The following is a 23,064-nucleotide window of genomic DNA, read 5'->3' as shown; positions in this document are numbered from 1 at the left end:
CTTGAAAAAATTTACACATGTTATATACATGTTTTTAAGGGTTTTGGGCAAAAAAATCAAAAAAGCACCAAGTAGATATTTTTTAAAAAAATAAACAAGTTTTGGTGTAACACATGTTACAAATATGTCAGATGAATGTAACATGTGTTACACCAAAACTTGTTTATTTTTTTAAAAATATCTACTCGGCGATTTTTTGATTTTTTTTGCCCAAAACCCTTAAAAACATGTATATAACATGTGTAAATTTTTTCAAGAAAAAAAAACATCGGGAGCTTTGAGTTTCCCGGGTTTTCTCAATTAAAGTGGGTTTTCTATACATCCTTCCCCCTATATATATATATACATATACATATATATATATATATATATATATGAGAGGGTTATCTTGAGAACGTTAAATATTTCGAGAACCGTGAGAACGAATGCAAAAACCAATCAAAACCAATTTTTTTAATACAAACCTCGTTGTAATTAAGATATAACATCAAAAAAAGAATTTACAATATCAAATAATTCATTTCCTCTTTCAAAATCACTCTTTTTAGATTTTTTACACATGTGTAAATATAACAGATTTACACATGTGTAAATAGCAAACTTACACATGTGTAAATTTTCTTTATTTACGAATTATCGTAAATTTAAACGTGTAAATTAAATTTCTAATATTATATTCGAATAATAATGATAAGTGTAGAAAAAAATTTGAATTTGAATTGTTTTTTACTAAGTTCTCGTGGTTTTTTCATTTGTTCTCACAATATTTGGCGTTCCAATTTAAACCCTCCCATGTATGTGTATATATATATATATATAGGGTAAGGTTCATGCGAGAACCGCGAGAACCGATGTGAACACAACCTAAAATAGCTAAAAAAATCCTAAAAAAAAATCCTAAAAAACCTAACCCCCATCCCCCCCCCCCAAAAAAAAAACAAAAAAAAAAAAAAACTAACCCTCTCCCCCACCCCCAAGCTAAAATGCTAAAAACTAAACCCCCAAAAAACCTAAAAAAGTCTTAAAATTTTTTTTTTAATATTTTTATGTTAAAATCGCTACTTTTAGTAGCCGAAAAAAAAAATTAATTTTTTTTAAACAAATTTTTTTTGCTACTAAAAATACCATTTTTTTATAAAAAAAAATATTAAAAAAATTTGTGTGTTTTTAGCTATCTTTAGACATTTTTGGTTGTGTTCACATTGGTTCTCGTGGTTCTCGCAATAAATAGTGGTTCCTAACGGATCTTTGTCATATATATATATATATATATATATATATATATATATATATATATATATATATATATATAGGTAAAGAGTACTGTACAATATTGCTTATTGTACATTACGTACACTTCAATATCTGCCGTCAGATCATCTTCCCGCATTTTAAAATCGTATGTTGTTTTTTTTATAACAATTTCGCATTTGATATTTTTTTATGAATTCGCATGTTGTTTTTTTGTACCAATTTCGCATATGATAATTTTGATAAAATAATATTTTTTTATAACAATTTTGCATGTGATAATTTTTTATGAATTCGCATGTTGTTTTTTGTACCAATTTCGCATGTGATAATTTTGATGAAATAGCATGTTGTTTTTTTGTAACAATTTCGCATGTGGTAATTTTGATGAAATCGCATGTTAAAAAACCAACATGCGAAATTGTTACAAAAAAACAACATGCGAATTCAATGCAGGAAGACGATCGGACGGCTGAGATTGTAGCGTACGTAATGTACGATAAGGGCATTTGTACGTTAACCTAACCCTATATATATATATATATTAAAAGTGTATTGTACATTTTGCCTTAACATACGAGTGTACGCTATGACAAGGTCGCACATTACAAACCCATAAAGGAAAATCTCCCATGCTGTAAGAAAACAATAATCGTATGCTTAAAAAATACAAATTTCGCATGCTGTAAAGAAGTCGCATGTTGTTTTGCAAAAACCAAATTCGCATATTCAAAACCAAAATCACAGGTTAATACTTCATCTCGTATGCATCTTTGTAAAATAACCTTCCTCTATGTATAAATATATAATATGTTTTTGTGAATTATTGTTGGTACCTCTTTTTTTAATTTGCTTTATTTCTTTTCAGTGGGTTACTTTAATAGGAGAGTTTGAAAGAGAAAGATTACAGGTACATCATAAACTATGTAAAAGCATCATCACTAAAAGCCCTCTGCGCTCGCACACACACACACGCACCACACCAAGAATCCATCTATGTATGTATGTATCTATGTATGTGTGTCACCTGAGAGAAAGATTCGATCTTTGCTAACTTTGCTGTTTCTTCCTTTCGTTTTCAGTTTCTTTCAACTTGTTTTTCACAAACATAAAAAAGAAGAAAAGTGCATATAGCTATAGCAAGAGCACAAGAAGTCACTCAGCTCATTTATATAGTTTTATTAATAATGGAGTCTGCAAACTTTCATCTCCATCAACAAGAAGATCATCATCTTGTGACTTCTTCTTTTTCATGGTCCCAAAATCCCATCTTGTACAAACTCTCTCTCTCTCCCTCTCTCTCTCTCTCTCTCTCTCTCTCTCTCTCTCTCTCTCTTAATTTGCTTTTTGCAAACTTTTTTCGACTTTAGGTATTGATGCTTTTTCTTGAGATTCATAATTATGTACTAAAAACATCTCATACATATGCCTTAAATATATTATTAATACATGTCTTTGTTTCGGATTAAAGTATTTCTGTATTTGATCATAAACTTGTGATTATATTTCTTGGTATATAGATGGTTTCTAGCTAGGGTTTTGCTTTAATCCAAAGAACTTTTTTTTTTCCGTTTTTGATACTTCTTTGTTTAATAGTGTTATAACGTATATGTTTCTTTGTGTCCGTTCTATTTTGCAGGAACGGAACAAATAACATCATAAATTTAAGAACTCTTGACGCGAGTACCAATTCCTCGGTTCAAGATTTTCGATTTCCTTACAATAGTATGGGGTATCCAATTGAGAACATTGTGTCACATGAATTGCAATGTCGTTCGCGTATAAAAGATGAGTTTTCAGTCGCAGAATCGTACCCAAAATTCTTAGAACTTTTAAATGGCAGCCCAACATCTAACTCTGAAGATGTACACTTACAACCTTACTCGGTTGCAGAATCGTACTCGAAAATCATAGAACTTTTAAAAGACAGCCCAATGTCTAACACTGAAGATATACACTTACACCCTTACTCTACCTACTTGAAGAACAATGATCACCAACAAATTAGCTACTCGAACAACGGTTCTAGGGGGACATTAAGCCAGATTTTCCCGACTATAAGTGTTCCAAGTTTGAATCAATGCACCACCACCACATCATCATCATCTTCCTCTTCAACATCATCATCTTCAGCAGTTTCTTCAACCTCTTTTGACATGAACTGCTTGCCACCATTGAATCTTTTCGGTTCTCCAAGATTTGATCATGGGAATTTGAACTATGATGTATCACTCAACACACATAATCATGGTGATATATCTTATGGTTTTGATCGTATGCTTCAACCGAATCAAAGGCCATCAGCTTGCCCTAATAAGGTGAGAGTTATTGGTTTCTTTTTTTACAGCTTTATACATTGCATTGACATGCATCTTTCTTTAATTATGACCTTATGACAAGGTTGATCATGATGATGATAGTATTTTCAATTTAAGTTGAAAACCTAAAACTTTATATATGTTTTCATATTATTAAAGATGACAAGGGTCTCCACCACTGGAAGAATAGATCAATCAGCAAAAAGGCCAGCTAGCAAATATGTAGATGCAAAGGAGACTCAATCTGTAGCACCCAAGAAATCAAAATTGGAACCACGTTCTTCTTCAGCGCCCTTTCAGGTTTAATAATTACTAAGCATATATTTGCAAGATCTTTTACAAATATACAAAATTGTGGGTGCTTTTGAATCATGTTTTGATTGAGTTTAAACATGTTTATTATATATGGTATTGAAGCAGGTTAGAAAGGAGAAATTAGGGGACAAAATTGCTGCTATTCAGCAGCTGGTGGCACCTTTTGGCAAGGTAATGTGTTTTATTTTTCCTCTAAAAGATATATAAATAAAGATCAAACATTGAGGTATTAATTTTAACCGACAACCAATAAATTTAAAGAGTCATGTACATCAAAGACTTGACTTCTCGTCTTTTAAAAGTGGCTAACTTAACTTTCCCTTCAGTTTTACTTTTATGTGTGTAACTTTTATAATTTGACTAATTTGTTTAGCAATTATCATCAAAAGTAATTAAATTTTCATATGGAAACTGTGTTATAAAATTATGTCAATGTATTTTATTTTGATTAATAATAACTATAAAAATTACTTTTTTTTATAATGGATAAACTTGCACCTCATGGGGATTGAATCCCTAATTCTCCTATCCTAAACTCTATCCAACTCACCAACTATCACTGGGTTATTTGAAATTAGTAATTTATATGGTTTAAATACCAAGTGATATTTATATTAACTTATTAATAATGTTAGCATCGGTTACTTTTACCTTTTAACTTTGGTTTTCATGGGTTTTCATGGTATATATATGGTTGGATACATAGCTTTATTATAGAATGAATATACAGAATATATTAGTATTCATATGTTTTGATATAAAATTAGCTACTACTTGACATGGTACAAGAATCCAAACTTTGAGTATAGTTAGATACTTGGATCATGTCACAAGTATTTACATTTTCGTTTTCTTTTGAAATATTTGAAATATTTTATGTGGTCCATACTGGACATTAGTGGTAAATATATAAAAAAAATGATATTTGTAGATTAACCAATTATTTATGGTTATTTATTGATTAATGGAGAACATATGGTTGCAGACTGATACAGCTTCGGTACTAATGGAGGCTATTGGATATATCAAATTTCTACAAACACAAGTCGAGGTATATACATACTTTCGGTTCATCTCTTAAAACAATATTCTTCTTGGGTTATGTTCTTTTATTACTTCCCCCATAACTCTTGAATAAATATACACTCTTTTGTAATACTAAAAGTCTTTGGATTTGTATATTATTTTGTAATTAAAAAAAACTTGAAACCTAAAGGAAGAAGGGGTTTAAAGTTTGCCATATATTTTTAATAACTCATTGGGCTTCATTAAAAGTGAGGATTTTTTTTTCTTTACAAAGTAGTAACATTTAAAAAGAAGTATTTGTCATGCATAGTTTATAAAATACTTATATTTTTACAAAACAAAAAAGTAGTTAAATATGTATTGTATATAAAATTACCATATGATTTTAGAAACACAACAAATTTTATTGATGGTTCACCATGAATAAATAAAGTAGTGAGGGCTTGTCAACGTACCCTACCACCTTGTAAGCTAAATAAAGTAATATAAATTGCCATAAATGAAAGAAAAAATGTTAAAAGTATGCAAATGAACAGTATTTATATAATTATAATAAACTTTTAATAAAACTAGGGTGATTTTATTCTCACACCTCTAAATCTTATTTTCACATCCTTTTCACACTCTCTCTATATATCTATGTACATATAGATAGAGATAGAGGGGAGAGATGTGAAAATACTAACACCCTAAAACTATCAAACTATCAATCTCAATTCTCAACAGTTGATATATCCACATTTAGTTTCTGCAAAACCCTTCATACATATAACGTTCCAGGTAGTAGCGGACCCAGGATTTTTTTCCAATGGGGTCCATTTTTTCGGTGTTCAAAATTTTCATAACAAAAAGTTAAAAATTTTCGGATCGGTCCTCGTTCGGGTCGGGTCAGAGCGATGTTTGAAGTAGATTTAAAAAAAGAACAAAAAAACAGATTGTATATGGATTGAACCGATGACCTTCTCTTGTTAAAAAGGAAGGTTTACCACTACATCAGCTTTTCTTTTTTTTCTATGGTGTCCACCTAATTGTATTTATGCGGTCCTTATAAAATTTAATATGTCGGATCTACTAATTTTTTAAAAAACATTGGGGTCCGAAGATTTTGACCCGTTCAATGTGGGTCCGCCCCTGGTTGTAGGGTTCATGCATGCACATTACACAAACCCCATAAAAACATGCATAGAAATTACATCATATGAAACTACCAAACAATCAATCTCAACATCATTGTAGCTAATTAGCTATAATCGGGTGGTAGAGAATTTTACCTCTTAAAAAAAAAAAAAACTAAGATTCAATTCTTGACATATGATAAGGTTAGGAATATATTGGTGTAATTTAAGAGTAACGGTATGAGTAGAGTAAGTTTTATAATTAAAAAAAAAAATATGAATATACCTGTCATCTCATATCCTCAGTTTTTTTTTTTTTTTTTTTTTTGTCAGAAAATTCCTTTTTCGTTTAAGTGCCTACATACAAAAATATTTAAACATTTACTGTTTAAATAAAAACAAGCCAATAAACATGTATAAGAGTTAAAATAAAAACTTTTGTCCATGAAAACGTACTCTGTTGATTTTCATAGCTTCCCATGTTACAATGGAAGAATTATGCATCTAAGTTGTACTTTGATTTGACATGAAAAGACAATGAAACCCTGAACACTGTTGATTTTGTAGACACTTAGCGTGCCATACATGAAGTCAACAACAAACAAGATTGATGGAATATCATCAGAACGGGTAAGAACATTTATACTTTTTTAACCTGAGTTAACTACACTATGGGAAGAAGACCTACTACTATAGCACTCAGGGTGCTAAATTTAGCACTCTCAAGATTTTTGAACATTTTTTAGCTTACTCAGAACAAATCAATCTATATATCTTGAATTTGAAAGACAAAATGAAAAGCAAACAAAAAATGAGTATCCTATATCTATTCTTTTATTATATATAGTTATTGGATGCCACATTATTTTGTGGGTATCGAATTCTAGTAAGCGTCATTGTCAATGATGTTACCGATGTTAAAAAACCGATTGATGATGGTATATGATATATTCTATGCAGGGGCGAATGGAGGAGGACGGAGATATTACAGATGAGGTGAAGAGAGATCTTAGAAGTCGAGGATTGTGTTTGGTGCCACTATCATGCTTGTCATATGTTACAGATGGATGTGAAGGCATGTGGCCACACCATAATCACCTAACATGATCATGAATGAGGTGTGGTTTGATGTATAAATCACGAATATTAACGTCGACTATGATCATGTGTTCACATCTCGTTTTCCTTCCTACCTTCACAACAGTTTAATCAGTCTCACTTTTTTCACAAGGAAAAAATGGAGCAAATTTGGTCATCTTGTAGATGTTATCAAGTATCGACCATGTTTGATCCATCAATGAGTTGATGCTGTATTATAATTAATTAGTGATGGTTAGACTTGAATTAGTCAGTTATGTGTTTTGCATTGTTAGTTTAAAGTATATTTTTGTCTAACTCTTATAATAGCTTAATGTAATAGCAATTTCGGGTTACCCACTTTGGTAGAGGCACATACCTCTTAAAAGGAATGTCTCATATTCAAATCTGAGGTGTATAACTTAAATAAATGGTGTAAGAGCAAACTTTGCCGTTCAAAAAAATAGCTTAATATAATAGTTAGCACAAGCATTACAAGTAAAATCTTAAACTAAGTTATAACGTCTCTCACCCTATAAAAGTCTTAAACTAGTACAAAAACCCTTTTTAAACGCGGTTAAATCCACCTACAAACACAGTTTCGACCGTATCTAAAAACCTAGTGGTCGAAAAAAAAAAGTTGAGCTTTGGCGAGACATGGGAGCACCGTCGATTCTAAATCCTTTCAATTCGCAACAACCAGGTCTATCAAACACAACCTGTCTCCTCATCTTCTTCACAAAAACTTATCGGTGATGGTCCGCATCTTGAAGAATAACGGTGAATGGCGCAAGTAATGGTCTACACCACAATATCAAGATCTATCATAAACAACTAGATGTGTAAAAAACAAAAAAAAATTGAGAGAATATTTGGGGGTTAGGGTTATAGCGACTGGGACGTACATGCTTATAGCGGCAGAGAACAATGGTGAAAGGCGGACGTGAACGGCCGGTGGTTACAGGCTTACTGACGGAGAACAGTGGTGAAAAATATATGACTCATCTCCGTTTATAGTGGCAATGAGTTTCAAATTGCCTCACCCATCGTCATTCTTATAGAAAGGACTTGGGTGACCTATAGGGACGGAGCTCTAGAGACAATATGTTGTAGAGACGACAGGTGAAAAAGGCTTATAGAGAGGACATGTCCTCCCTACAAGCCAAAAAATTGTCGTCCCTATAGGATCTTTTTCTTGTAGTGGTTTTTTTTTTTGGTAAAGGGTTACTCCGATAAACTTTTATATCAACAACCAATCAAACCAAGTGAGAAGCAAAAGCACTTCTCAGTTCTCTCGGTTGGTGATAACTAATCTCGAACTAAGTATTTCCTTATAAACTCTTACAAAATTTTACATGACTAATTTTAAAATCCATCGTGTGATGACCACCTTGCACAGGGAGTACAAAGCCGGCGAAAATGGTGATCGTAAAGGGTGCATTTTTAGCCTCATTCATGCAAAACGTTCTAGTTTATGAACGAGGGAAGGCAACATAAAAGTGTAAATGAAAAGGTGAAAAAACAAATATTAATGATGAAACACCGATTAACACAAGGTTTATCGATAGGGTTATTTCGTCTGTGGGGTTCAACCTCTTTTCTTGCTCGTAACAATGGCTTGAGATCTGCAAAACAGTAAACACCGTCAGTCTCGTTAAGAGGGGGAGAAGGGGGATTTCCATCTTAACCAGGCTCCGGCGTGAGAATAAGTACTGTTTTGAGAGGAATAAAACAGTGTGTGTATAGAGTGAGTATGGAGAGAAAAGATCCTGAACCTGAATGATGAAGGGTCCTATTTATAGCCGGATGGTGAAGAAGGAAGGAGTAGCTGTGCCAGCTGTGGGCGCGTGCCAGCTGTCCGACCAAGGGGAATATCCCCTTGGTCTGCTCTGTCACGGCAGGTGAAGTGGTACACGTGGCATTCTTACATTTGCTCAAGCTGGATACCTCGTACTGGGGTTGTCAGTCCTGCTCCCTGATTTGTCGCAGGCCTATGTGACGTTCTGCGAGTGGCGACACGTGTTGTCCTTTATGTCGGATAGAGCATCTTTGGTGCCAGCTGCGAGTCTTCTAGAAGTTTCTAGAAGCTTCTGGGTTGCTTCGCTGGCGTGGACGCCTTGTATGCTCAAAAGTGGTGTGGTCCCTGCCATGTAGGCAGGGAATTAGGACCATACCTCTTCAAGTCCCCCCAGTCCAGTGTGCCTTCTAGTTGAGTTGATCGTCTAGGAGGGATTCTGGACTTGTGAGAGTAGTAGGATTTTGCACCGCGTGAAGTCTTTTGGTCCTCTATAAAAAATGAGCCTAGTGGACGCATGGCGCATGGATCTTGGCATTTTGGAAAAAATGAGGCAAGTGGACGCACGGCGCATGGGTCTTGGCATTGTGAAAAAAATGAGCTAAGTGGACGCACGGCGCATGGGTCTTGGCATTTTGAAAAAATGAGCCAAGTGGACGCACAGCGCATGGGTCTTGTCTCTTTGTTAAAAGTGAGCCAAGTGGACGCACGGCGCGTGGGTCTTGGGACTTTGTAAAAATGAGCCAAGTGGATGCACGGCGCGTGGGTCTTGGCACTTTGTAAAAATGAGCCAAGTGGACGCACGGAGCATGGGTCTTGGCATTTTGAAAAAAATGAGCCAGGTGGACGCATGGCGCATGGGTCTTGGCATTTTGAAAAAATGAGCCAAGTGGACGCATGGCGCATGGGTCTTGGCTCTTTGTTAAAAGTGAGCCAAATGGACGCCTGGCGCATAGGTTTTGGCCCTTTGTGAAAAGTGAGCCAAATGGACGCATGGCGCATGGGTTTTGGCTCATTTGTTGTTTCCTTCTGATGGAAGTTTGGTGGGCATGGGGAAGTGTTTGGTGTGACTATCTGACGTCCCTGTCTTATCGGAGTTGAACAGTTGCTTTTGCAGTTACTTTCTGTCATGTCAGCCTATTCTGTTCCCCATGTTTCCCGAAAAAAGAGCCAACGTCTTCTCTCTCTTCTGACGTGTCATTCCCTGATTGGCTCCTTTTTCTGCATTCTGACGGTCCACTACCCATCGCATTAAATGCGATGGGTATAAATAGGAGGCGGTTCTCCATTCATCTTCACTTTTTCAAATTTTAAGTGTTCTTTCCTTCTATCTTCTCCCTTCAGTTTTCGTTGTTTTGATAATTTTCTCTGAGTTCTTCTTCTCGTCTTCTTTGTATTTGCACCATGTCTTGTACGAATCCCACCCAACGGAAAAGAAAATATAAGGGGAGGGCTCCTCCCGGTCCTGACCAGGCGGTCATTAGTTGGAAAGAGGAGGAGTTCGTGAACCTGGTGAAGGGTATGGGTTTCCGTCCTTAGTGGGGAGCCCAGTATCCTCCTGTTGGTTCCACTGCTTTGGACGCTCCTCCGGGCCATATTACGTTGTATGCTGCGTTTTTTCGGGAAGGTAGTTTCAGATTACCTATTACGAAGTTTACCGTTGCTGTGTTGAGGGGGTATGGGCTTCATATTTCACAGCTTAATGCTATTGGGCTTCCACGCATTACTCACTTTGAGTATGTCTGTAGGGCTTATCGTATTGAGCCTACGTTTCAGATGTTCAATGTGTTTTATAGTGTGACGTATGCTAGCGGTTTCTATTCGTTTCAAGCACGATCAGGTGTTGCTCCGGTGTGCTCTGTGCCTTTGAAGAGTCTTCATGACTGGAAGCAGAAATTTTTCTACATCCGCCGTGGTGTAATCCCGATAGATATGCCTTATCAGCAGGTGGGTCAAGGGATTCCAAAGGTAGATGTTATGGAGGATTATGGTGCCCAGGACTGGTTCAAGAGGATAACCCAGAAGGCGACTGCTATTTCTCAACTGGAGGAGATGGCCCTGGTTGGTGCTGGGATGAGTTTGTTGTGGGTGCCCAAGAATCCATGGGGTCAACCCGTATACAGTTATCAGGGCAAATGTATGTTTCTTTCATAAGTTACCGCTGAATTATTCTCCCTTACGTTTATTATGTTTTCTTATCTTCTTGTCTTTTTGCAGTTGGTTACAGCTTGTTGAATGTCTTGGACCCTAAGGCGGCGGGTGCCATGGTTGAAGCTATCCAAGCGGAAGGGAACCCGACGTGGTTAGACCAGATCCGGGGTCATTTTTTGCATCCGACTGATGAGAGCTTGAGTAGATATGCTAGCGAGGTTCTAGGTGAAGGTGTTTGGGATGACTCTGTCGACTCGGGTCGAGAGGAAGTCATTGTTCTTTCCAGTGGAAGTTCTGACCAAATTCTTGAGGGTCTAACTTCTTGTTGCGCGCGTGCAGGTACCGCGCGGGGTGATGCTGCAGAACCCGTGCATGATGTTGGTGATGATGAGGATGAAAAAGTGCCTGTTGATCCTTCCGCTCATTTGGAGCCAAGGAAGAGAGCGAGGACTAGTAAGTCTAGGAGGAAGGAGGGAAGAACTGGGGGTAAAGCTGCTGGTTCTTCTCGTAAGCAACCCTCTACTCTTCCTTGTCTAGATTATGTGGTTGTTTCAGACACGTTCTCTGGCCTAGGGGTTGGTGAGAGGAATCGAGAATCAGGTCCTGATGATGGTGCTACCTTGTCTGAGCACATGAAGAAAAAAGCACTTGAAGATTACAAACGCCAACTTGATGAGCAAGTTGCTGCTCTTCTTGCTGCCAAAAAGGCGAAACTCCAAAAGGAGGCTCATCCAGTGCCTTCGGAGTCTGAGGTTGATCTGGGTGTGTTTAGTGGAGGTCGTGGAAATCTTTTGGAGGAAATATATGTTGCGTCTGCTCCTCCCCCTGGTAATTGACTTTTTGTTGTACGTTTGTTATGTCTTTTGTCAAGTTGTTTCTTAATTGTTGTCTCATGACAGTGGTCAAGACTGGTAAGAAACCTCGTGTGGTGGATATTTCTCAGATCACTCCACCTACTTCTCCCCCATCGAGAACGGTTGGTTTGACCCCTCCTCGTGATGATGTCGAAGCAGATACGAAGGGTGGAGAGGGGGTTACTGAAGGTGTGGTTGAAGGGGGTGTTGATGCTGGAGGTGATGCTGGCGCTGATAAGGGTAAGGGTGTTGAGGTAGAGGTGGAGTCTAGTGAAACTACTCCACAATAAACCATATATACTAAACGTCCTCCAGGTGGAGGTGGGGCTACTTCTTGCGTGGTGCGCAGTCCGCATTTTGAACATGACCCTGCTGATTCCTGGGGTAATCCGGCTTGTGATGACTTACCTCATGCCCCACGTTGGAACCTTACTCAGGGTTGCAGGATGAACGATGTCAACAATTTTCATGAGTTTTTTGCTATGTCTCTCCCTCCTGCTGAGAGGATGTTTCAGAAGAACCGCAATCGGTTTGCCTTGTTGGACGATCATGTTCGTGCTGGGGTTAATTTCTTTGCTACTTCCCAGGAAATTCTTCGCGAGTGGCAGTTAATGGGGGAGGAGACCCTCGAGTTTGAGGAGTCGAAGAAGTTGTTTGTTGAGGAGAAAGAAAAATTTAATACGGAGAAGAAGAGTTTGCAATGGAGGGTATCAGATGCTGAACAGAAGCTTGAAGAGCAGAAGCAGCTGAATGTTCAAAAGCAGAAAGACTGGGAAGCTGCGTGCGAGCGCACGAATGTTGAGATGCAGTTTCAGCGTGATGCAATCGTTCGCTTGTCTGGTGAAAAGACGAAGCTTGCTGAGGAGGCAAATCAGGCGCGCCTTGCTGCTGAGAAGAAAGAAAAAGAATATGTTGATCGAATTGACAAACTGGAGGTTCTTGTTCAGCAAAAGGCAACTGAGTGTGAAACTGCCTAGCGTCTGCTTGCTGAGAAGACGGCTGAGTGTCAAGCTTACGAGCTTCTTGCTGAGGAGGCCTCAGCTGACAACAAGTGGTTGCTTTCTCGTGGTGTGCCTTTGGTAGTGCTATTTGCTTGCCTTGTTTTATCTTTTCCTTTTGTTTTATTTTTGTTTCTTCTTTCTTATTCGATCTCCGTTTTTATGCAGCTTGCTGATCGTATTTTGCACTCGACTGAGCTTGCAACGTACATGTTTGAATTGGGTAGGGCGGCTTACAATAGTGGCCGGAAGTTTGGGTATGCTGAGGGTAAAACAGCGGTCATTAATAAAGAGAAAGATTATCATTTTGAGCTGTATAAGGAAGATTGTGAAGGTGCTTTTGCTGCCAAGCGCAAGGAATTTTCAACCCTTGAATTTGCTGTTGTTCGAGCTGCAGAGAAGTTGGCTCGCAAAGCGGATGGGGTTGCCTTGTTGAAGAAGGTTTTGTGAGAAGATGGTGATGCAGCAGGAGGTGCTGGCACCAGTCAAATTTGATCGAGGAATTCCGGCCTGTGCGTCGTGTATGGCCATGAATAGGCCTGTAATGTTGGCTATCTAAGACAATTTTAGTTTTGTTTACCTGTGGGTGTATGTACTTGATCTTCTGGTGAATATTTTTATCGCTTGTTTATGTTTATGCGAATTTTGTTATCATCATAATATGTGCATGCTTAATTACTTTGATTAGGTGTCACGAATGAATGGTGGCGCTGACAGGTGATGTTGTGTTACTACAACGTTTTATTCTGTCGTTTGAATGTGTGCGCTTATAGGTGACATACGAAGTGATCGAGTTGCAGGTTATTGTGTGAGCTCAGCTGTGTTCAGCCTTGGGAGCATTACAATGTTTAGTTACCTTGCTATCGATGCTTTCGTGTTTATGTGGACACGAAGTTGTATTTTGGCGTTTTGTAGGCTTTGGTTGTGTTTCTGACCCGGCTGTTCACTTGGTTGTGACGAGCCTTGGAGGTCTACAACGTTTCCCATGGTCGAGCCATTGATGTTTTCGTGTACGCCCAAAGTAATAAATGCAGTTGTGACAAGAAATTTGCATGAAATAAAAGTAGCCAAACACTTCTTGTATTAAAGTAAATGTGTTGGCGGTACGCTCTTTACGATTACATGGTTGTTTTACATGTAGCATTTTCGGAGTTGTTGGGCATTCCAGGTTCGTGGAACCTCTTTGTTGCTGATGGTTCGTAGTTTGTAAGCTCCCTTGCCAAGCACCGTATCGAATATGTATGAGCCTTCCCATTTGGGGGCCAGTTTTCCGGGTTTCTCTGGGTTGGAAGCTTCATTGTCTCTTAGGACGTAATCTCACGGGTTAAAGGTGCAGACTCGGACTCTGGAGTTGTAATACTTTTCCAGCTTTGATTTGTATTTGGCTTCATTGATTGCTGCCATCTCCCTCCGTTCTTCTAGGAGGTCCAGGTCGATCCTTCTTTCTTCATCGTTGTTAATTAAGTTCATTGAGAGCATTCGTGGAGATGGTAGCTCGATTTTTTGCTGGGATGACTGCCTCGGACCCATAGACTAGGTTGAACGGTGTCTCGCCGTTGCTTGTCTTCGGCATTGTCCTATGACCCCACAATATGCTGGGCAGTTCGTCTACCCATCCTTTTCTCTTTTCGCCTAACCTTGCTTTGATACCATCAACGATACTTTTGTTGACTGCCTTTACTTGACCGTTCCCTTGCGGGCGCGCAACCGAAGAGAAGGTATGTTCGATGTGTAATTCTTTGAACCATCGTTCGAGGTCGTCTGCTGCGAAGTTAGTTCCGTTATCGGTGATGATCCGGAGGGGTAGGCCAAAGCGGCATATGATTTGTTCCCATATGAATCTCTTGACGACTGCCGAGGTGGTTGATGCGAGTGCTTTCGCCTCTACCCATTTGGTGAAATAGTCGACTGCGACTATTATGAACTTAACCACCCCTGTTGCTTCCGGGAAAGGACCCACCATGTCTATGCCCCGTTGTTGAAAAGGCCATGCGGTGGTGACTGGTACTAGTTCATTTTTAGGGTGCATGGTCTTTGGCGCATGTCTCTGGCAGCCACTACACTTCCTCAATTCTTTCACGGCATCGAGATGCATCCCGGGCCAGTAGTATCCGGCATTCATCACTTTTGCCACCACCATTCGAGGCTCGGCATGAATACCACAAATTCCTTCATCCACTTCCCGGATTAGGTAATTTGCATCGTCGGCGTCAACACATCTCAGCAGCGGGCCGAGATATGACTTTCGATACAGTATCCCATCTGCCATCTGATAGTGTTCTGATTTGTATTGGATCTTTCGCGCCTCGGCTTTGTTTTCGGGAAGTATCCCTGACTGCAAGTACATGATTATTGGTGTCATCCAGGACGTTGTTCCTGTCTGGATGACACTTACTTCCCTGAGTGGAACGAATGGGTTGCTCAAAACCTCTATGTGCACATCTTTTGCTAGGTGTTGGAAACGTGTTGATGCGATCTTACTCAACGCGTCTGCCGGCTTGTTCTCGCTTCTGTTTATGTGGTGCACTTTGGAAGAGTAGAAGGTTTGTAGCAAGGTTTTTGCTTGGCTAAGGTAGAGTGCCATGACATCCCCCTTGGCTTCGTATTGGCCGTTTATTTGCCCTGCTACAAGCATGGAGTCAACATGCGCTTCGATGTGTCGGGCCCCCATTTTGATTGCCAATCGTAAGCCAGCTAGGAAAGCTTCGTACTCTGCTTCGTTGTTTGTGCTTTTAAAATCTAGGCATATGGCGTACATGAACTCGTGTTTATCGGGGCTCACCAGCCTTAGCCCTGCGCCTGCTCCGTCTTCGTTGGATGCCCTATCGGTATATAACAACCATGGCTTTTCTGTTTGCTCTTTCTCAGCCTTTTCCATGGCTTTGCACTCTCTTTCTTTGTCATCTGGGACTTCTGTCACAAAATCTGCCAAGACTTGGCCTTTGATTGATGGTCGTGGCCTGAAAACCACGTTGTGACCTCCTAGTTCTATTTTGGCTAGCCTTCCTGATACTTCTGGCCTTGCAAGCATATTGCCGATGTTGTAGTTTGTTAGCACGTGGATGACGTGATTGGCAAAGTATCTGCGCAGCCGCCTTGAAGCATGAATTAGTGCGAGGACTAACTTCTCCATGATTGCATATCGGGTTTCTGGATCGGTCAAGGTCCGCGACACGTAGTAAACTGGTGTTTGGACACCTTGACGATCGACAAGCAGCACAGCTCCGACTGCCCTATCGGAAGCTGAAAGGTAAAGTACCAAAGGTTCTCCCTTGTTTGGTGCGGTTAGGGTTGGCAGTTTGATGAGGCAATCTTTCATCTCGCGGAACGCGTTCTCTGCTTCTGGAGTCCATTGGAACTGGCTTTTCTTCATATAATTGCGCAAGGTTTTGATGAACGGAAAAGATTTTGCAGCATGATTAGCTAGGAAACGGTTGAGCGCGGCTAGTCGTCCTGCTAACTTTTGCATGTCTTTGATGTTTGATGGTGAGGGCATCCTTTCTATATCTTGGACTTTTTCCGGATTCACCTTGAAGACATCTTTTGTGACGATGAAGCCCAAGAACTTTCCTTCTTCCATTCCGAATGAGCACTTTGCTGGGTTCAGCTTGATACTTACGTTGTGTAGCGTGTTGAAGGTCTTTTGGATGTTGACCAGCATCGTGCCTTCTTCTTTGCTCATAACCACCAGGTCATCCATGTAGACTTCTATGTACTTTCCAATGGCGTCACTGAATGTTTCATTCATCAATCTTCGGTAAGTTGCGCCCGCATTCTTCAAGCCGAAAGGCATCTTGGTGTAGCAATACAGCCCTGTTGGCGTGCGGAATGCTGTCTTATCCTCATCTTGGACGGCCATTTGAACTTGGTGATACCCCTTGTAGCAATCAAGGAATCATTTCCATCTGAATGTTGCCAAAGAATCGATTTTCTCGTCTATGCCTGGTAAGGCGTAGCAGTCACGCGGGCATGCCTTGTTTAAGTCTTTGTAGTCGACGCACATTCTCCAGCTGCCGTTTGGTTTCTATACCATCACTGAGCTTGCTACGCAAGTTTGGTATCTGACTTCTCTGATGATGCCTGCATTTAGTAGTTCTAGTACTTGCTCTTTCATGGCGTCATGCTTTATATCACCCAGGTGGCGTTTGGCGTGCACCACTGGTTTTGCGTCTTCTGAGACGTTCAGACGGTGCTCTGCAATGTGCCGTGGAACACCGACCATGTCAGCTAGTGTCCAGGCTAACACGTCCATATTCTCATGTAACAACTTCTTGAGCGTTGCGCGTGTAAGATCGGACATCGCTGGTCCCAGGGTAACTGTTTGTTCTGGGTGAGCGCTGTTCAACACCCATTTTTCTGCCTCTGCGCGTGGCGCTGGTTTACTTGCTTTTGTAGGCCTCATTTCATCTGTTGCTAAGAATTCCTTGCTTGAGTATATCAGTGCGATGCCTGTTTCCATTGGGAATCCGATGGCCGAGTGTGGTGCAGAGCAAATCATGCTGAAGTCTCCTTGTGACTCTCTCCCTAGGAGAATGTCGTGCCGTGAGTGTGCGGGCAGCACCATGAAAGTGACTTCCTCTGTTCTTGAATTTCGCCTGTCCGAGAGTAACACCGGGAATGTATCTGTCCCAGGGGAAAAACGGACTCGTTGCAGAAACCAGTTAGTGGGTAGTCTACTGGCTCCAAGCGCGCCTTGTCCTCCTGGTCAAATTGATTGAAGCATTGTTCGTAAATGATGTCCGCGGTGCTTCCCGGATCGATGAAGATGTTGTCTGTCTGGTAATGACCAATCACTCCTGGAATGACTATTGGTCGCTTTTCCCTTGGGCCTCCTCTAACAACTGGGAAGATGACTTGCTTTTCGCGCCACGAATCATCTTGTGTACGCTTGTTGTAATTTTTCCTTGGTTTTCGTGGGCCCCCTTGTACCATATGGGTCTCCAACTTCCTGAGTTTTTTGTTATCCGGCCTTTCGTCTCTTCTCTGGATTTGGCGAAAGTCGCGCTTTCATCCTTTGACCAGGTGAGTGAGCTTTCCATCCCTTAGAGCTCTTTCAATTTCTTGTTTCAGGCTGAAACAGTCATCAGTGAGGTGACCCGTATCCTTATGGAATTCACAATAGAGATTGGGATCTTGACCCCTTTTGTTGCGCATCTGTAGGAGTGGTTTGAATTGGTGGTTTTCAGTGGCCAATACTTCCGACGGGGTCTTGGTTAATGGCGTCCATTGTTTCTCTCTGTTTTCCCTCTTTACTTCTTTTCTGTGTGCTATCTGATTGATTGTGTGCCGCACATCTTCTCTTGGTGGGCTTCTTTCTCTATGACTGGAAGACCTCCATGATTGGCCTCTTTATTTCTGCCACGTCGGTCATTAGAGTTATGTGCGCGTTGACGGTGGTCATCACCGGTCAACTATTTGTCTGTCCGTGCTATTGTCTTGGCGGCCTCAATGAAAGTTTCCCAATCTTTGGGTCCTCCGTCTCTACCTTTCACGCGCTTGATCAGATCGTCGCACTTGACTGCCCTCATGAAGTGCGCGCGCATCATTTTTTCTCCCACATCCCCAATCTCCAAGCATTCTTTGTTATATCTTGTGATAAAATCTTCCACGCTTTTGTGGTCTCGGCGCCATATGTTTAGACAATCTGATGGGTCTCTGGCGTGCCTCCGCTGTTGAGAAAAGTGTGCCAGGAACTTCTCTCTAAAATCAACCCATGATTTAATTTTTCCTGCTGGTAAGCTGTCGAAACAGACGCGCGCTGCACCCACGAACTTTTGTGCGAACAGGTGGCAACAAGTTGGTAGGTTCCACCCACCTGTTGCTCCTGCGCCCTTGAAGACCTGGAGGTGATCGTCTGGATCTGTCAATCCATTGTATTTGCCGACGTTGTGCGGCAGCTTGGTTTTGTCTATGGCAGCTGTGGCAATCTCCCTGATGCATTTTGAATCTTCAGCCATGTCGTCTGGACGATAGCTTAGGGTATAGTCGTGCTCTGCCTTTGGGTTATACCGTGCGCACTTTGCAGGCTTGTATGCTTCGTGCTCTGGATGAAGTCTGCTAAACACTGAGGTTTCCCCTTTGTATGTTGGGTCGTCTTCTTCTTCATCCCATTCTGTGTTCATATTGCGCGCGCCTAAACGAGTCTGGATCGGTTTTCTTTGCACATTGGTGTTTTGCATAAAGTTGCTTTCTGTTTCACCATAGGTATCGCGCGTGTCGTGTGCGCTTGGTCTTCTCACATTTTGAACTGGTCCTCTCTCTGGACGTAGGTTCCACGCGTTAGTCTGCTGAGTTGTATGTGTACTCAGAGACCTTGGTGGTGGAGTTACAAATGCTGACTGGTTAGCTTGTGCCTGGAGTAGAGCTTGTTGTGCGCTGAGTTGCGTATAAACTAGGTTTATGGACGCCATCTGTTCGGCATACCATGAAGCGAGAGTTTTTCCTTCGGGTAGCCCTAAAAGTGCGGAGTAATTGAGCTGCGCTTGTTCCGATGGAGCTGAGGGGCCAGCTCCATGGCTTGGTGTCAGCACTGGTGGTGGTGTCTGTTGCAACACCCCGGTCGGAGTTTTGAATACGGCTCCATTTGTGGTTTGGCTGATGATCCTCGCTGGTGGTGTTTGGAAAGTGGGTCCAGTTGTGGTTAGACCAACAACCCTGGATACGTTCCCAAAGATAGGAGGAAAATCATTGTTCAGTTGTCCCTCTTGGATGGTTTCGTTCCTTTGACCCCTTTGGACGTGTGCTGTGTCCGAAACGAGTTCGAAGGAAGAAACTTCTCCGTCGACTGGGTGTGAAGGGGTTTGTTCAGCCATTTTTGACGAGTATTTTTCAATAGAGAAAAGAGATGAGGTTGGTTTTGCAAAAAGCGGATGGCGCCAATGATGAAACACCGATTAACACAAGGTTTATCGATGGGGTTATTTCGTCTGTGGGGTTCAACCTCTTTTCTTGCTCGTAACAATGGCTTGAGATATGCAAAACAGTAAACACCGTCAGTCTCGTTAAGAGGGGGAGAAGGGGGATTTCCCTCTTAACCAGGCTCCGGCGTGAGAATAAGTACTGTTCTGAGAGAAATAAAACAGTGTATGTATAGAGTGAGTATGGAGAGTAAAGATCCTGAACCTGAATGATGAAGGGTCCTATTTATAGCTAGATGGTGAAGAAGGAAGGAGCAGCTGTGCCAGCTGTGGGCGCGTGCCAGCTGTCCGACCAAGGGGAATATCGCCTTGGTCTGCTCTGTCACGGCAGGTGAAGTGGTACACGTGGCATTCTTACATTTGTCCACGCTGGATACCTCGTACGGGCGTTGTCAGTCATGCTCCCTGATTTGTCGCAGGCCTATGTGGCTTTCTGCGAGTGGCGACACGTGTTGTCCTTTATGTCGGATAGAGCATCTTTGGTGCCAGCTGCGAGTCTTCTAGAAGTTTCTAGAAGCTTCTGGGTTGCTTCGCTGACGTGGACGCCTTGTATGCTCAATAGTGGTGTGGTCCCTACCATGTAGGCAGGGAATTGGGACCATACCTCTTCATATTGAAAAGATTTTTTCACGTGGTCTAGCTAATAATCACTAACTCGATTGCTCTAATGTGGGTCATAGAATATAACCTCTATAAGTTTTTGATTTGCAAAATCTAACAAGTTTGAGATTTAAAAGTTTGACAGGTGAGGCTTTAACGATATCAAATGTAATATATAAAGGTAAGTTAAAACAAAAGCAAAATCTTTGGCTTTTGGACATTATAAAAGCAACGTGTAAATTCCTTTGGACCATCAATGATTGATTGTCACTTTTATTTTTTAGTTGTTTTCTTATTTTGACCTATTTGATGTGTTGTTAAAACATAACTCAATATACGATAATAATCCCATCATTTATTTTTAACTAAATAGATCGGAGTTATCAATAACAAAGAAATTGTTTGTGACTTATGATTGATTATATGTTTAGGAGAGTATTTATAGTATTTAGAAATTTGCATAAACTACTCTAAACTATAATCAATCACATTTTAGACCATAGTGTCTAATAAAGGCGATCCTGATAAGAAACTGATGAGCTTAAATTTATTCATATTTATAGCATGATTTTACCTTAGTTTTATGATCGTTTATCGGAATGTTCACAAGATTAGATACTCATTTACTTTCTTTGTGGATTTCCAAGTTTAGTTGATGTTTGGTGAGAATTGTGAAAGATTTATAAAGAAAAGTGTATTTTAGGTAGGGCTGATAATTGGGTACCTGTTAAGACACGATTAGACCTGTTTGACTGAAAAATACACCCTTTGACTTTTTTAATTTTTAAAATAATTAAAATTACAATTTTAGGATATATCATTTATTCATCTTTGTACATAAAACATAAAACTGTTTTATAAACATAAGGTAGAAAGTAGTTAACGAGTCGTAATCATGTTTGAAACTTATGTTGTGCGCGCCGTCAGAAACCTGTTAAACCTGTTAAGACACGATTTGCCAGCCTTAATTTTAGGACATTCTGTTGTTGCACTAATAATGGCTAAAGGCAAGGCAAGGCCATGCCTCACACAAGGTCCTGCCCTACACAAGAAGGTTTTTACAAGAAAGTACTCGCTCACACACAAGTCAGGTCTTGCCACCAGCCCAGACTTAGCTTTAAACCATATTCTCACGTTACCAAGTTCCCGGCTACTCTGGAACAGTGGTCTTAAACACTAGAGAATCAAAGCAAGACCATGTGCATAAACAAGCAAGGCCATGCTCACACACAAGAAAGGTGTCAGAACTTAATAATCAAACACTTTTATTAAGATGAATCAAATACAAAGATAAGATGAATCTGTCATCACAGATTAACAATCAAAACAAAGAACAAAGATCTCCAGCCGGATGATCTAAAACAAGAGAAGTAAACAACCCTAGACTCACGAATGAACTTGTGAGGATAGGGCAACTCAGCAAAGACAAGTGAATGACGAGCAAGAGAAGATGAAATGCTCGAATGATCATGTTCCTCGAATCTTCTGCCCAATATATGGGTACTAAGCCCTAAACACCAGCTAATACACAGCTGTCATAAAACGGCTACAAGCCCAAGAGAAGAAGCCCAATTGCAAGGGAAGGACCGAGACAGGAGTTGGCAAGGAGAAGCCCAACACACCAAACCTCAAAGGAAAAATATAAAAGGGAATTAGGAAAGCACATTTATAAGAGAAATAACAAAAACCATTTAAACTGTAATTTTAACACCTCCCCTCAGTTTAAATGAGTAAAAAGAGATTAGTGATCCCCAATGACTTACACATTTCGAAGTGATCTTTTGGCAGCAAGCCTTTAGTGAACATGTCGGCCAACTGATGCTCAAATTTGACTCCCATAGTTTTAATTAAACCTGAGGCTATTTTCTCGCGTAAGAAGAAGAGGTCAACTTCAAAATTCTTTGTCCTGTCGTGAAAAACAGGATTGGCAGCAATAGATAAGGCTGTTGTGTTGTCACATTTCAACACAACAGGAATGTTCACATCAACTTTCAATTCCCTTAACACGTTTATTAACCACAGAATTTCACATTTAGCACTGCACATGGATCGATACTCAGCTTCAGCGGATGATCTTGAAACAACACTTTGTTTCTTGCTCTTCCAAGAAATCAAAGAGTTGCCAAGAAAAATGCAAAAGCCCGTGACAGATCTGCGTGTATCAACACACTTAGCCCAGTCTGAATCTGCAAAGGCTGTTAGATGAAATGTACTTCCTTTTTTGAACAAAATACCAGTACCAGGGGCACCCTTTAAATACCTTAAAAGTTTGAAGGCAATTTGTGTGTGTGCCTCAGTCGGCTTATGCATGAATTGAGACATATAGTGAACAAAGTATGCGATTTCTGGTCTAGTGTTAGATAGGTAAATTAATTTACCTATCAATTTTTGGTATTGAGTGACATCGACGGTTTTAGAATCTTTTGTAGTTAATTTTGTCAAAACGTGATTTTGTTCTATGGGACAACTAGTGGGCTTGCTCCCACTCATCCCATACTCGTTTAATAAATCCATGCTTCTTTGTGTGAGACAAATATTATCATTCGCCCGAATTACTTCTATTCCAAGAAAAAACTTTAACAAACCAAGGTCTTTGATTAAAAACTCAGTTTTTAAAAGATTCTTAATCTTATTTATCTCTTGTTCA

The 23,064-nt window shown here is 40.2% G+C and overlaps 2 protein-coding genes across 5 annotated transcripts; one reads left to right on the top strand and one right to left on the bottom strand.

The window, feature by feature from the left end:
- Nucleotides 1-2,128: 2,128 nt before the first annotated feature.
- Nucleotides 2,129-7,458, top strand: LOC110915994 (transcription factor bHLH110). Of its 4 annotated transcripts, none has more exons than XM_035986020.1 (8): nt 2,129-2,249; nt 2,334-2,524; nt 2,891-3,569; nt 3,729-3,869; nt 3,987-4,055; nt 4,870-4,935; nt 6,593-6,655; nt 6,986-7,458. In XM_035986020.1, exons 2-8 carry the CDS (start codon nt 2,439-2,441, stop codon nt 7,130-7,132), a joined length of 1,251 nt encoding a protein of 416 aa, XP_035841913.1. In that variant the 5' UTR covers nt 2,129-2,249; nt 2,334-2,438; the 3' UTR covers nt 7,133-7,458. The 4 variants fall into 4 exon arrangements, with proteins under 4 accessions (XP_035841913.1, XP_022016434.1, XP_022016436.1 ...); XM_022160743.2 differs by having other exon boundaries at nt 2,192-2,253; XM_022160742.2 differs by having other exon boundaries at nt 2,187-2,524.
- A 6,898-nt stretch (nt 7,459-14,356) lies between these two features.
- Nucleotides 14,357-16,759, bottom strand: LOC110918932. Its single transcript, XM_022163209.1, has one exon. The coding sequence runs from the start codon at nt 16,757-16,759 to the stop codon at nt 14,357-14,359; it is 2,403 nt and encodes an 800-aa protein (XP_022018901.1).
- Nucleotides 16,760-23,064: the final 6,305 nt, after the last annotated feature.

The sequence above is a fragment of the Helianthus annuus genome, chromosome 16 (genome assembly GCF_002127325.2).
Source record: "Helianthus annuus cultivar XRQ/B chromosome 16, HanXRQr2.0-SUNRISE, whole genome shotgun sequence".
NCBI classification, from domain to species: Eukaryota; Viridiplantae; Streptophyta; class Magnoliopsida; order Asterales; family Asteraceae; genus Helianthus; species Helianthus annuus.
Note: the sequence above shows the minus strand (reverse complement) of the source record. Positions and strands in the feature narration are given on the sequence as shown.

Bases quoted from the DNA above. Each gene is read 5' to 3' on its own strand.
- LOC110918932 (XM_022163209.1), bottom strand. From the start codon at position 16,759: ATGGCCGTCCAAGATGAGGATAAGACAGCATTCCGCACGCCAACAGGG.
- LOC110915994 (XM_035986020.1), top strand. From the start codon at position 2,439: ATGGAGTCTGCAAACTTTCATCTCCATCAACAAGAAGATCATCATCTT. The intron at 3,870-3,986 runs GTTTAATAATTA...ATGGTATTGAAG, and splicing joins CTTCTTCAGCGCCCTTTCAG to CAGGTTAGAAAGGAGAAATT. The intron at 4,936-6,592 runs GTATATACATAC...TTGATTTTGTAG, and splicing joins TTCTACAAACACAAGTCGAG to ACACTTAGCGTGCCATACAT.